The sequence below is a fragment of the Stegodyphus dumicola genome, chromosome 2 (assembly GCF_044657685.1).
Source record: "Stegodyphus dumicola isolate Sdum_Otavi_A_Nest chromosome 2, ASM4465768v1".
In the NCBI taxonomy this organism is placed as follows: domain Eukaryota; kingdom Metazoa; phylum Arthropoda; class Arachnida; order Araneae; family Eresidae; genus Stegodyphus; species Stegodyphus dumicola.
In genome coordinates this window covers 89,279,617-89,295,919 of record NC_140769.1, presented here as the reverse complement: position 1 = coordinate 89,295,919, position 16,303 = coordinate 89,279,617, and the positions used below count along the sequence as shown (strand labels likewise).

Here is a 16,303-nt window from a genome sequence, read left to right as displayed (position 1 = left end):
GCAATTGGAATTTTTATGCTTAGATGTGAAATGATGGGAAATCTTATATTCTTTGAAGACTTGTACAGTTTCATTGCAAATAAGACAATGGTTTATGTTTTACAACTGTAAAAAATATTTCCATCTCCGTTCATCATTAAAAGCACGGCACTCTGAATCAACTTTACGTTATTTAGTAGCCAATTTGGGGTTGAAATATTTAATAAATAACCCAAACAAGTACTAACTACGCTATACTTTTAATTAATTTCACCACTATTCATAATGATTTTATATGTCTGCAATCTTTCCATATGCAATCAATAATATTAGAACTTGAGCCAAAAGAAAAAGGCCGCTGGCTGGAGCTTAAAATGTGCAGTCTGCCACATGTCAGGTCTAATTTACCTATATTGAATTCTCATATGTTCTGCTCTGCGAGAAAGAGATACACGCTTGTTGGTGTCAGTCTACAGCTATAACTAATAAAGAACTTCTGCTTTTAACACTTTACCGCTTAAAGGCTGTCTGTGTTCGCTATTTCCGTTGATTTATGTTTTGTAGAACAAAAGTAAAGAAAGTAAAAAGATCATCAGTTCTTTGGAAAAAAAAAGGAAGGAAAAAATATTTAAACAAAGTAGAAAAGGAGATGGATATATAATATATAAATATATATTTCTCTTAATTTGCCTTGGACCGGGAAATTAAAATTCTATCCACTGGCTGGATGGAACCTTCCGGTGGGCCATAGTTTGCCCATCCCTGCACTAGACTGATGATCAACTCGCTAGACTAGGCACTGACTGTTTGCATACCAGCAGAGTTTATATAGCTTTTGGCTTGGATTTGGGAACATTCTGGGCTAAACCAGTAAGATCGTTCCAGAAGGTTCTCCATCCATCGTCTATGGCATATCGCCAACTATGTTGCCAAATGGACAATTTTGTGCCAAATATGACAATCCTCCCTTCCCTTGTCATTTTCTGGCAACCTCAAACCCGCCCTGTGAGAAGCTATCATACCGCGGCTGGATATTACGTAACAATATAGTATATGTAATAATGTACTAAGATGGATCTGATGTGGATGGTGCACTACCCTACCTCAAGAACTACCCTAATGTTTTAAAGTTTATTAGAGAGAACTCTATGGAGGCTAATTTTTATCCTTGCTTGTTTACACCCTCAACATTTTATTGGACTGTTCGTTAACTATTGGCAGAAATGTTGAAGACAGGCGTAAGGCAGAAAAAAAAATTCTGAAAGGTTTCAGATTTTAAATTACATTCAAAGGGGCGTTTGTGTAACGTTTTGTGTCTTACTTTTATTTATTAAATATCATGTTCTCACTTAAACCATAAAATTCAGTCCAACAGCAAATGAGCATATCTTTAGAATTTCCGATACACAGTTCCGCGTGCTGGAGATAAAAAGGCTTTTTTTCCCCCTGTAGAGTGTTGCCATTGCTCACTTTTAAATCATTGAGTTTGTTAATCAAAAATTCTTTAAAATTTTACAAAATATGAAATAGATAATAATAAAACAAATTCCATATTTGGGCTTCCAGATGCCCATATTCGGGTGGAAATGTATATTATTTAAAATTGGATGGCTCTAGGTACCGTTGTTTTAACATAACAACATACATACATTCATGCAGAAACATACATGCATTCATGCAGATTCTTCACTATTTAATTTCTTTAAATATAATACATGGTGATAATATTTGGTGGCAACAATTTGAAAAATGAATTGGACATTTATAGTGAACTAATGCAAAATGCCAAAACAGAAATAATAATCCTTCAGGGCAAATTGCCCCTTTGAACTAAAACTTATGTATTTGTTTTGTTATTCTCTCTCTCTCCCTCTCTCTCTATATATATATGTGATAAAAAAGGGAAAAAGATGTAGCAGTGTTTTAGGTGTAGAATGTAGATCCATATTGAAGAGGAAGAATACGGATTGCATAGAATACTGAATTGCCGATCCACAATGTATAAGAAATTTGGCAGTCGTGGCAGTAATAATTCCACTTTTATTTAAATTCACATTTAGAACAGTTCACTTGGCACTCTAATCGTGCCTATTTTCAGAACATTTACAATTTTGAATACAATTGCAGCAGCAACAGAGCACAGCGAAATAGTGTTCAAGCAGCAACAGAGTTACAAGCAAAGTAAACATTAATCCAATATGGCAGCTCACCAAAGAGGAAGGTTTTTGTGTACAAAGGTTTCAGTTTTCAGAGTTTAGATTTAGAAATAACTGCGTCATCAGCGTTATGCTTTCTTTGTGGCATAGATTAATCCTGAAATGATGTAGTCCAGAAATGTTATAATTATTTTTGGAATAAAGAAGAAATAACCAAATTAAAAAGGAGCAATTAAAAGGCTTTTACAAATAAAATTATAAAGCTGATTTACACATTTTTTATCTTGCATATGGCCCCCCTTCAAAGAGAAAAAAGCCTTTTGAGAAGAAAGCATGAGTGAAACAAAAGAAAGTTTTTAAAATATTTAGTTTATTAGTAATGTGCAGGCATCAAGGGCATACATAGCCTGTAAGTTTCACTAGGACCCCATCATTACTCATGATTCTCTCATATGTAAATTAGAAAATACTTAAAAGTGTAATTTAATAATATTACAATAAAATATAATTTCTAAATAAAAGTAAATGAGAGTGAATTGACAGAAACATAATTTTGAAGTTTCTTAAGCTTTGTTTCTAAAATAGTTGAAAAATGTTCAATAAAAAGTTTTTCAGGGTTTTTAACGAAATGATTCCACAGAGTTCTTGACTGTTATGAAAATTTGAAATTATAATGCACACAATTTGTGAGTAAATTAACTAAATTCTCTTTATTGCAAATGCAATGCATTAATATAATAGAATAACTTTGATAATTAGTTGGCAGGACTTCTCCGATCAAAATCAGCTCACCTGTATAGATAAAAATATGCAAATCAAATTTATAACTTAAGCGTCTTAATTGCTCATTTTTAATTTTGGTACTTCCTTGCCTATAAGTTAACCCCTTGACTTACAAATAAAATATGTGTTCGAAGAATGTCATTTAATTTGGACACTCATGTGCAAGCTTAGAAACATAACTTTTAATTTTCAAATTTACATTACTATATAACAATAATAGTATATTGTGCATCGTTCACCGAAGACTGTTCTTGATGTCCAAGACGTCAACGTCTATAAAAGCACATGAAATCAGTGACATCATTGTACATCAAGGGTTAATATGTAAGATAAAAATATTCAAATCAAAATTATAACTTAAAAGGCCTCTTAATTGCTCATTTTTAATTTGGGTACTTCCTCTCTAGAAATAACTTTCTCAACTGCATCATATCTGAAAACTAATTCTGCATTATGTCATCTTAAACTTGTGCATTGCCTATAAGTTTTAGACAATCAGATTTACGAAAAATTTTATTATAAATACCATTGCAATCCAACAACCCTCATTTCCCCCTATGCTTGCTAGCTGAAAGACATCTCTTGCTTAGCTGCTTCTATTAAAAATGCAACGTGTCATCATCAAAGGCATGCATATTGGCCCCATTGTGATTGCCATGCCATAGGGTGATGAACATGTAATAAAGAGATATTTGGATTATCAAGTGATTTTTGTGATTCTTCAAAAGTTTTTCACTACATAATTGGCATTTTCAATGACGATCTAACCTTAATCCACTTGTGACTGCAAAATAATTTCTTCCCTAGTTAAGCACTCATCTTTCACCAAAGAAAGGAATGCAAGGAATTCTAGAGAGAAAGAGAAACTAACAGATATATTAAAATTTTAGAAGATTATTTTTTGAAACATACTAAAAGTATTTAAAATGTCATACTGTTCTGGTGAAAAATTATTGTTCATAATGGTTTAATTAGAAACACTTACAAATGAAAATTACAAAATTAAAGTACAATAAACAAGTTACAGTGTAGCCAATTAAAGAACTTCAGATTAGACTCATCTGGGGAGGGGGACATGCAAAGTCCTTCCATTAGTTAACATCCAAAATTCTGTAAAAAACATTTTTGTTCTTCCCAGTAATCAAAAGTCACTCTTTTTCTATTATAATAAGTGTGCTTTCAAAAATCAAGAATAACACCTGTATACCTTTTAGGAAACCTTATATTTGCAAATTCTTAACTGAAAAATAATTGAAACTATTTTCAAAACAAAAGCTAGAGATAAAAAACCATACACATAGTTAGAAAAATTCAAAAGAACCTGCTATAGTTTAAAACACCAAATGAAAATCATTAAAAACCAAAAAAACTACAAAATTATGAAAATCATAAAAATAATTACATTCTAGATGTATAATTAATAAATCATTTTTCAATCACATCTGTGACTAAAATGCAAGTTAAATTAATATTGATGTTTAAAATTTTACATACCATTTTGTTCCTTGATGGAAAATGTGGGACTCTTTGATGTTCACTAATGAAAATAAAAGTACACTGCTGGCCACCGTAAATGCAACACCCTGAAGGAAGCATGCGAATAACATGAAATTTACAACATGCATTAGTGGAGGTGAGATATGCAAATGATTAGAATTTCAGCACAGACACACATCACACGTGTCTGTGGTGCCACTTCAAAGCGCTATTTAAGGCTTGGAGTTTTCGACGATTTCAAGTTCGGCAATTGTGTTTTTTGTGTGGTTTTTTTCAAAAAAAGATCAGCTATACCTCATAGTAAACAGCCATCATCGTTTGATCAAGTATTCGAGTTCGACAGAGGAAGGATAGTGGCCTACCGAGAGTGTGGATTATCTTTCAGGGAAATCGGTAGTCGTGTTGGACGAAACCAAACAACTGTAATGCGGATATGTGACCGTTGGATGCAGGAGGGTACGACGGACCAACGTGTTCGATCGCATCCACCTCAGTGCACCACTTCACATGATGACAGGAACATTGTGCGCATGGCAGTGACGGATCGCTCAGTCACATCACGAACCATAGCACAGCACATTCAGTCTGTAACACATCATGCAGTGTCTGCATGCAGTCCATTCGACGTCGTTTACAGCAGAGTTGTCTGTCCGCAAGATGTCCATTGCTTCGTCTACCCTTGACGCAGAACCACAGACGTCTCCGCCGCCCATGGTGCGATGAAAGAAGGATGTGGACGGTAGAATGGAATGAAATTGTCTTTACTGACGAGTCACGTTTCTGTCTGCAACACCATGATGCTCGGATTAGAGTCTGGAGACACTGTGGAGAGAGGATTCTGAACAGCTGCATTCTGCACTGCCACACTGGCCCTGCACCTGGTATTTTGGTATGGGGTGGCATTGGATATCACTCTCGCACTTCTGTAGTACACATTGCCGGTACTTTAAACAGCCATTGCTACATCTCCGAGGTGTTGGAGCCAGTTGTCCTTCCTTACCTTCAGGACTTGCCCACAGTCATATTTCAACAGGATAATACGTGACCACACCTGGCATGCATTGTCCAAGGGTTCTTTGTCAATCGCCAGATTGAATTGCTTCCCTGGCCAACTTGCTCTCCGGATCTTTCACCGATAGAAAATATGTGGTCCATGGTTGCTGAACGATTGACCCAGATTCCATCTCAAGCTGCCACACCAGATCAACTCTGGCAACGTGTGGAAGCTGCTTGGTCTGCTGCCCCCAGAAACACATCCAAAGTCTCTTTGAATCAATGCCGAGGCGTGTGGTAGTGGTGATCTCCAGTAATGGCGGCTACTCTGGATACTGATTCTGGAAGGAACTACACTTCACAGAAGTCTATAAATTTAATCATTTGATACTTGGTCAGCATGTTATTTACTAAATAAATTTTGTTGTGATATCTGTTTTCTTTCTTGGTGTTGCAAATTGGGTGGCAGTGTATTTAAATGACCACCCCTAATGAATCTAATCTGAGGTTGTTAAATTGTCTACATCATAATTTGTTTATTTTAATTTTCATTTTGATGTGTTTTCTTTTAAACCATTATCAACGGTATTTTTGGCCATAGGCTGTTTGAAGTTATTTCTATTTTTTCACAAGTGTTAAGTATTTTTTAATATGTTTTTACTAAATAGTCATGGGAAGTTTTAATTTATTTGTTTAATTACTTTAATTAACAAACTCACCTGCAATAGCACTTGATTTAAGTTTTCAACATTTTTAACACTATATATATAGACAGATTTAGATATATTTGTCTAGTAAATTTAGAAATGTAGCTGATTAATTTTTGTAATCTTGTTTGCTTTTAGGTTTTCCTGTTGACTGGTGGGCCTTAGGAGTTTGTTTGTTTGAATTTTTAACTGGTATTCCACCTTTCAATGATGTTACAGCTGAGGCTGTGTTTAATAACATCTTAAAGAGAGGTAATTATTTTTAACATTTATCATAAGTTTCCAAAGAGTTTGTATTTCATTTTGTCATTGTAATTTTTAGGTGAACTTTTTTGTAAATAAATTTTTACTTTCACTGTATATGTTTTCATACATCACTTTGAAACGAATATGAAAATGATACAGGGTTTTATTATGTAAATCAAACAGTCTGCTTTATATCTGTTGCACTGTGAAAATTTTTGTTTGAAATTACTAAACTCCTGACTTTTAGAAGGCTATATATATATGTGTGTAGATATACTTATACATAAATATAGATAAATTAATAGTTTAAACTACAGGAACTGAATAATAAATAGAGAAAATATAAACATTTTGGTTGTACTTCTATCCTGCTTAATCTTCAGCCATTTTGTTTAATATCTGAAGAAATCTACATTTATGTGCTTGCTTGTTTAAATTTTTAATAAGATGTACTATTTATGCATTTGATGAAACAATATACAGTCAAAAGTCGTTAATTCGGAATGATCTATAATCTGGACCTCAAAGCTTCAAACTTTCTGCGCATGTGTCAACGCATAAGCGTTCACACATGCACCTAATATTTTTACGCATATGCGTGTGTGCATGTGCATAATACATTTACGCATGCACGTTTAATGTATAACGGACGGTATAAGCTAAGCTAAAATTATCTAATTATCTATTTCAGTTAATGTTGCAGATTGTGTTGTTCCTTAATCTTCGAATTGGATCCGGCTTATTATTTTTTTTTCAGACTGTTAGAGCAATTTTATAAAAGTAAGCTTGAACTTTCGATTATGTCAAATAGAATTTCCAATGCTGGAGCTGCCAAAGGATCTACAAAGCGAAAGTATGTTTCGATGTCCATCAAACAAAAAGTGGAGTTGCTGTAAAAAATGGAAAGGCATATCCTTTGTTTCTCTAACCATTCCGAAATCTGTTTATCAATTTCACGTTGCTCTGCAGGAGGGGGGGGGACGTCGCAGCGCGCAATGAATTGGAAGTTGATCTGTCAGCACTATCCTTATCTTCAGGGCAGATGTTTTTATTTTATTTGGCATATAATTCCTTACTAAATGTAGTATTTCATCTTGATGTACTCCGTCTTTGATATGATTTAAATCAAATTCCTCATCATTATAATTCGCTTCCGATAGTGAAGAAGTGACACAGAGGTTATTGAAAATGAAAAAATTTCGATTGACAAGTTAGTCGGTATTCTCGACACAGCAATTATAGGACTTGAGTATTATCACATAAAACGGAGCAACTTAAACAACTTACAAGAAATGTTTAATAAAGTAAACAAATAATAAATATTAAGCTTTTTTTTTTTTTTTTTTTTTTAAATTTTGATACTCTTTAGATCATAATTGTTCTTTATTTCATAAATTACGGTTTCATATTTTTAATTTTATAATTTCTGCATGCTATCTTACCAGATTTAAACTGATGATCTATAATCCAGAAAAATCAATAATCCGGAATCGCCGAAGTCCCGACGAGCCCGGATTAAAGACTTTTGACTGTAGTAAAGCTTTATGTGGTTATTATCCTGGATTTATTTACATTAATTAACATTTTGCAGATATACCCTGGCCTCAAGAAGATGAAGCTTTATCAGATTCTGCAAAATGTGCTATTGATATGTTACTGACTTTTGAAGCTGAAGCTAGACCAGGTGCGAAAGGTACATGTTCAGCCATCTCCTCATAATTTAAAAGCATAATATATCACTGCAGGAAACTGATAAGGAAAAGAAGGGAAAAGGCTATATACAGAATACTCAGTTTCAGTAATTAATATTTCATAACATATGCCTTGATAATCATGATTTTATATAATTTATGTTGAGAATTATATATAAATTTGTAGAATTTCTATTGAGGTCCCTGCATTTTTGAGAAAAAGTAATGAATAAAAGCTGCAGTTACATGATCCTGAGAATTTATAATTTTCATTTCCTTCCTTTTTTCTGTTTTTACATAACAGAAACTTTAAGTTTAATTATAGTATAAAAAGTATACCTTTAGTATTTGTTTCAGTAAATTGTTTTTATTTTTCTTAACTTACATGCTTATGTAGTGGTTGGCATAAATTTTCTGTTACATTCTTATTTTCATCTCTTTCTTCTTCGAAGACCAATATCTTTGCTCTTCATTTCTTCAAATATTTCTGTGCCAATCAGTTATCCATAATCAGAAACTTATATTTTGACACAATTAAACAAATTTTGTTAATTAAAAATTAACAAAATACCTATATTATGACACAATTAAATTCTGAAATATATTTCAGAATTTAAACGGGACATGTGAGTTATGTCAGAAGAATGAATCAGAATTCCAGAATACTGCATTGCTGGATATTCTGGAATTAGCTGAATTAAATTTTCTGGAATGATTTCAAATCACTTTCTGGACTGTTTTTATGTCTAAAGTATGCTTTACAAAAGCAGTTCATAATCACCTTCTTTCTAATTAAGCTTTGTTTATCATTAATGTTGCATCAAGGAGATTAATTTTTATTTGCATATTTTACTCCAAATTAGTGTTATTCAAGATTTTAAAAACTATTTGCTGAAGATAAAAATGTTTGAGATTCTGAATTGGTCCACTGCTTGCTCTATGAAAATCAAACTGAAAGAAAATATGCTGTTTTCATTCACTTCATCTCAATAATATTGTGATTAATAGTTAATTTATAGATGTTCATCAAATTTTCCTATGCATTATGTTTTTTATAGTATTTTAGTTTTTTTTTTATCTAGTATAAAAACAACCTCTCTCTTTCTCTCTCTCTCTTTTTTTTTTTTTTTTTTTTTTGACATAGTTTCACAGTTTAATAATTATCCAAGGGTATTGTATCTATAATGTGTGAGTAAATTTTTTTGTGGATAAAAACAATTGGGTTGTGCAATTTTTTCTATAATTAACACTCATAGATATTCAGGGCTGCCTGCCCTTATTTACTGACATTAAAGTCATAACTTTTTCTTTGCTATTTCTACTACTACTGCATCATTCACTTTTAAAAGCGAAAGTTTTAAGTACACTGTGCAAAAAAAAAGGGGGTGGGGCATTTCTGTGTTACCTGTTCTACCAGGCCGATTGAGGAAATTCAACTTATATTTAATGACAAAATTCAACTTCGTATATGTATTAGATTTATATATAGTATTGTTCTAATATAGGTATTTTCGCACAAAATCTGACTTTTTCTGAAATAACATATCAATTTTCCCCATTTTGATTCTATAACTCAAATTATGCCAAACTGCCAAGTTTTGAAAAAATCAGATGAGTAGTTTTTAAAAAATTAGCTCTCAAAATTTTAGCTCCTCCATGTTAATTGAATCTTGTACATATTTATTAATATCTCTTTTTGTATTAAATTTATTTGATTCTTCCTTTCACGTTTCAAAATTTAGGTTCATTCAAAATAAATTTCCCTCATTAAAAAAAATTTTTTTTTAATTGATATTTTAAAATAATTTTTATAAATTTTTCGAAACAATCAAATTTTTATCATCATCGTAAAGCAGGTGTATTTCTAAGTATATCTGTAAAAATAAAGAAATTAGGTTGCTGTAAATTAAGAAGTTCGCCAAGTGAATTATTCTTGGAAAAAAAAAAAAAAAAAAAAAAGCAAAGATGAATTTTTAAATTTCTATATAAATAGGACACCTTTAGACACCTATAGAAGGGAGGTATGCAGCAAAAAGTCAGTTCATGAATTTAATTTGTTCCTGAAAGCCATTTGTCAATTGAAATACTTTTCCCCAAAGGAATTGATGTAAAAAGGATTAATTCATTCCTGGACCACAGATGAATGTTTATTTAAACTTTCCAGGAGTACTTTGCTCTTATGTTCATAATACTGAAATCGATGGAAATCATTAAATATATATATACTGTAGACTTCCTCTTAACTGGCCTAAATGAGAAGGAGGTTTAGCCAATAAAACGAAATTCCAGTTAAAGTGGACAAGGAAAAAAATTTGTTTTACTTGTCTGTACTGCATGTTATTTGCCTTTTACAAATATATGTTCCTTGTAGCATTATATAATAGGATTTTTACATATTGACCTCTTTATCTCAAGTTGTATTGTGATATTTTCAACGTGCTCAAAATCTTCATCCTAAAAAAAGTCATATTTGATTCATTTTTATATTTCTACAGTTACTTTCCAAATCACTTAGCCCAGTTAGATGAAAGTTTTTCTGATAAATTTTTCCTGTTAAATACAAACTTTCTTCAAATTTGCATGATTCTTTGGAATTTATAGACATCCGTTATGACATAAGCAAACAATTTAAAAAATTTCTGTCTGTTTTTCTGCATTCAACTTTATTTTTAATATCATATCATGCTTATTTTTTATGCCCTGTGATTTTTATTATTGTTGTTTGAAATGGCCAGCACCCATCTCATTACTGAGAACATAGCTCACAACAGGCAATCGATTTTACACTTACAAGAACGGGAAAGTTCTGTCCCAATTTTGATAAGAGCAACCCCAAAGGTGTGCAGATACAAAGGTCTTTCACCCTTGTTCTCTTATCACCAAACCTCTTGAGGATTTTCAGTTCACCAGTATTTTAAGTGCTGCACTTGCAAATTTCAGACCTTGTCTGGGATTTGAATCCAGGTCCAACAATATGGTCTGTAGTGCTAACTGCTGTGCTGATCAAGAGCAGGACTGCTACAATAGAAAATTTATGCTTCGGCATTTTACTGATGCATTGTGCAGTGGTTACCATATACTCACAAGGAATTCAGTGTATTCATGCTGGTTTACTTTATAGTTGTTGAAATATTTTGTAGGAAAGCTTGAGCTATTTAATATTTCTTGTGATATATTTTTATGGAAATGTTATAAGAACTGGTTTCATAGTATGGAAATTAAAGATGGACAAAATCACTCTTTTTGGGGATCAGATCAGAATGGTTCATTTATTAAAATTAATCTGTTCTTTATTATGGCTCACTACTCACGAATATTGTGGAGCAATTGAAAACAAAAGCGATTAAGTTGTACCCTTTGGTGTTACTTTTCTCCCCCTTCCCCTAGTAACCGGAATTGAACTCTATTAAAAAATAAATTAAATAAAATGAATGAATAAATAAATAAAATAAAAATAAAGGAAAAACTTCTCTTCCTATATATATATATTTATAATAAATAATTAAGCTTACTATTAAATTTAGTATTATGTTAAAACTATTATATTAAAGGACTGAATTATTATAGTATTGAGTTGTTTTATAAATAGAATTCTTAATTAACTGCAGTTTATAATATAGTAACAAATTTGTTATTCTGCTTGGCTAGTAATTAGACTATCAAAACTGAAATTTACTTTATATTCTTTGAGTACTATTATTATAAAGTAAGTTTTTAGAGGTGTGAAATGCATAAAATATATATATATATATATCAATATTTATTTATTAAATATATGTATCATATATTTTAGAATAATAATGAGACTATTTGAATTTTTGATATCAGAAGTAAAATGAATGTATGTGAAAGCAGAATAATATCTGCATCACTGTTAGATGAAAACATAACGTTGAATTAATTTTCAGAATTTTGACCTTTTTCCCCATTTGAAGAAAACAGAGAATCAGACAAATATTATAATTTTGCATATAAAAGATGAAGACTTAATTGATAATTAAATTTTTCAGATTTGAAAACATGGCCTCTTTTTGAAAATATTGAATGGGAAAATATTTTGCAAATGAAAGCACCGTTCATTCCTCTTCCTGATAGTCAAACAGATACTACGTATTTTGAAGGTATAGTTTCTGTTCTATCTCATTCATTCATAGAATGTTGAAAGTTTGGTACTGAAAAATTTATTTTTATGAGCATAAATAAAAATCTTTTTCATATTTTTAGTAAATATAAAAATTAATTATTACTGTAGCATTGAAAATGCCAAAAATTTCCAAAAGAACTTGTTGTTTATAATGAATAATAGATATCAGGTTAATAATGTGGTGCTTATTCAGGAATGTTTAATAAATGTGTAATACTTAATTTCACTAGTTCACTTAATTTTATTTTATTTAAGTGAATGAATATTATTCATAATGCTGCGCTTTTATGCCAGATATTTTGTGTTTTATGATGTATATAAGATGTCAGTGTACGCAATAAAAATAATTTAATTTTCTTATAAAAAGTAAATCAATTTTTTCTTAGTTCATCTTTCAAACAAAGGCTTTGAAAGAACAGAAAAAAACTGAAAAGTTCGTTTACATTTTGTGTGCTATAAAATCCTACATATTCTTTTAATTTTAATAAGAATTAAAAAATATGGTACAGCCAAAAGTCGTTAATTCCGACACCCATAATCCGGACCTCAAAGCTACAAACTTTCTGCGCATGTGTCGCGTTAACGCATGCGCGTAAGACTTTTACGGCTGCGAATATGCATGTGCGCATGCGCGTAATATGGTTAGGCTTGCGCGTTTAATGTTTAACGGACGGTATAGCTAAGCTAAAATTATCTAATTCAGTTAATGTTGCAGATTGCGTTGTTCCTGAATCTGCAAATTGGATCCGGCTTATTATTTTTTGCAGACTGTTAGAGCAATTTTATAAAAGTAAGCTTGAACTTTCGATTATGTCAAATAGAATTTCCGATATATATTTACTAATATGTAAAGGATCTACAAAGCGAAAGTATGTTTAGAAGTCCATAAACAAAAAGTGGAATTGCTGCAAAAAAATGGATAAAGGCATATCCTTCATTTCTCAAATCTTTCCGAAATCTTTTTATCAATTTCACGCTGCTCTGTGGCCCGGGGGGGAAAACGCCGGAACGCCGCGGCGCGCAATGAATCGGAAGTTAATCTGTCAGCACTATCCTTATCTTCAGGACAGATGTTTTTATTTTATTTGGCTTATAATTCCTTACTAAATGTAGTATTTCATCTCGATGTACTCTGTCTTTGATATGATTTAAATCAAATTACTCGTCATTATAATTCACTTTCGATAAAGAAGAAAGTGATACAGAGGTTATTGAAAACGAAAAAATTTCGATTGACAAATTAGTCGGTATTCTTGACACAGCAATTATAGGACTTAAACAGCGGAACTTTGTAACTGAACAAGAAATTATGTCTGTTTATAGAATTAAAGAGAAAGTATTATCACATAAAACGAAACAACTTACATTGAAAGAAATGTTTAATAAAGTAAATAAATAAATATTAAGCTTTTTTTTTTGTAAATTTTGATACCCTTTAGATCATAATTGTTCTTTATTTCATAAATTACGGTTTCATATTTTTAATTTTATAATTTCTGCATGCCATCTTACCAGATTTAAACTGATGATCTATAATCCGGAAAAATCGATAATCCGGAATTGCCGAAGTCCCGACGAGTCCGGATTAATGACTTTTAACTGTATAAATTATTCAGTTTGTTATTTTTCTAAAAAAATTAACTTATTGATTTCTAAAAGACAGTCCTTATGTGATTGGATAAGTGTTTTATAATAAAAATAATTTTAATACAAGTCCACATCTGAAATGGTGGGCATTAATTTTATATTGACTAACATATGATAAACTAAGTTTACAATTAAAATTATGGAACAAAAGATTACCTGGTTTGTTCTCATTAGGATATGCCAAATGATAAAAATTGTGCAGTTAAGAATTAAATTTTGTAACCATTGTTAACAAAACTAGGATTTCCAGAAACAACCTAAAACTTGAATTCATGTAAGAAAAGTAAAACTGCTGTAGAAATAAAATTTTTTTACTTTACCTGCAGATGCAATACACACATGTTGAATCATTTTTGATACATTTTAACCCCCCTCCCCTAAAAAACTCCATCAAGTTAGATGAGAATTTAATGCAGTATCTTTGTTGCCCTCTTTTTTTTTTTTTTTAATAACTGTGTATTTCCATATGAAATTTAAAAAAAAATATGGTGTCTCAAATGTGTTGATGTATTAAAATTTGAAACTGCTTGCTTGATAAAATAAGATAGTAATAGTAAAAAATTAATATTGCTGCATAGATTAGATGAAAAGAGCTCAATATAAATAATTATGTTACCTAATATTATACAAGTGTAGTTTGGAAATTACTTTGTAAAGAATTCTTTATTATGCTATTACACACTAATTTTTTTAATGCATGGGATGTGCGTGTACTACAAGTAATTATAATATTTAGGTGTATTATTGTCATGAGTACCAAACACAATTTTAATAAAATTTTATGAATATTCATTTTATTTAATTTTTCCACATTTCTTGTTGATTTATTCTCACACTGCAGTGACTAAAGATGCAAATAACTTTTCATCTTTCAGCAAGGAATGAAGTGCAGCATATAAAGGTCTCAAGTTTTGAGCTGTGATATGAAAATCATTTGGATTATATGTATATTGTAGCAGTATCAGATATGTAAAATTTTAAATATTTCTAAAAAACTATATAATATATATATACATATATTGTAAATATCACTTTTAATATGTGACTGAGAAATAAGAGGAAATTCTTTCGTATTATGAAGAAATCCTAAATTATATGTAAAATTTGGATTATCATATTTTTTTGATTTTCCTCTTTTAGAGAAATTGAATAATATTATAGGCTGTATTTTATGCTACATTTAATTACAGCAAATAAAATATTGCCATACAAAGTTGCATTGTTTTGTCTCAGAAAGTGTAAATGTTGTGTCAGAGCTACTAATTTTAGAGCTAAATTACATAATTTTTTCATATTTCATTCTCAACACCATATATGCAGTTAAACTCTGCTGTAGTAAACAAACTTTTTAGTACCATCCAGTTTCCTTACTTTTTAGTACCATCCAATTTCCTTACTTTTTAGTACCATCCAGTTTTCTTACTTTCTAGTACCATCCAGTTTCCTTACTTTTAATGCTATTTTATATGGCTACAATGAACCTTTTGATACATGAAAATTGGATACATTGAACTTTACAGATACCTTCAACTGAAGCATTTTTGTACTTTTTATAGTTTTTTCCAGTTTCTAACTGAAAAATTTTTAGTCTTTAAAATCATCTAATTTAAGATGAAATATATATACTTTCGATGTAGAAAGTCTCTTTATGGAAGCATGAATGTCATCATTTTGGCTGAAATGTCATATGCAACATGGAAAATCTTTTCACTAAGTTGCCTCCAAAACCTGTTTTTGGTGAAGGTACACTGCACGTGCACAAAAAGGGGGGTAGTTCTATATCTCCCATTCTACTGGGCCTATTGGCGAAATTCAAGTTGCATTTTTCATGTATCGAAAGCGTGACTTACAATATATATTAGATTTATATCTAGGATTGTTTTAATATAGATATTTTGACACAAAATCGGATGTTTTTCTGAGATTGACATGACAATTTTTCCCATATTTCAGCCTAAATATTAAATTTTCCAACATTTTGTGCGAAGTTTGTGGAGAAATTCAAAGATTTACTTGGGGAACTTCTTAATTTATAGCAACGTATTTTTCTTACCTTTTTTTCATTGAACACGAGAGTAAAAAAGTCATCATTCATACTTTCAATAAATTTAACAAAGTGCATAAATCACATTTGGCTTTATTATTGCTTGTAACAAATATGCCAAATTTCAGAACGTGTCAATATGTAAATTCATGTATATCTCAGAAAATGTTGAATACAAAACTAATTTTTTGCAGGTGTGCCTAGAAATAATTAAGATGATGTTAAAAATTTTATAGGTTATAATGCAGAACATTTTTGAAAAATTTATTAAAAATACAAACTTTAAAAATAAATCATAAAAAATGTAAGAATTATATTTGGATTAAGGCTAAATTTCAATTTTGGAAGAAGGAGTCAAGTACATTTTGTTAATGTTGTTTATTTTAAGCTCATGCCAAATCCGGTGCTATTTGATG

General features: G+C 30.8%; 1 protein-coding gene across 2 annotated transcripts in view; it reads left to right on the top strand.

Annotated features, from left to right (window-relative positions):
• The window catches only part of gwl (serine/threonine-protein kinase greatwall), a 110,503-nt gene extending 95,443 nt beyond the window's left edge, over positions 1 to 15,060 (top strand). Inside the window, exons 11-14 of one of the 2 annotated variants that reach the window (XM_085810866.1) lie at positions 6,254 to 6,367; positions 7,953 to 8,045; positions 12,063 to 12,173; positions 14,719 to 15,060. In XM_085810866.1, coding sequence (XP_085666992.1) covers positions 6,254 to 6,367; positions 7,953 to 8,045; positions 12,063 to 12,173; positions 14,719 to 14,765 — 365 coding nt within the window. In that variant the 3' untranslated portion in view covers positions 14,766 to 15,060. Of the gene's footprint in view, positions 1 to 6,253; positions 6,368 to 7,952; positions 8,055 to 12,062; positions 12,174 to 14,718 lie in introns of both variants that reach the window. The other variant, XM_085810865.1, reaches the window with a different exon arrangement.
• The last annotated feature ends 1,243 nt before the right edge of the window (positions 15,061 to 16,303 follow it).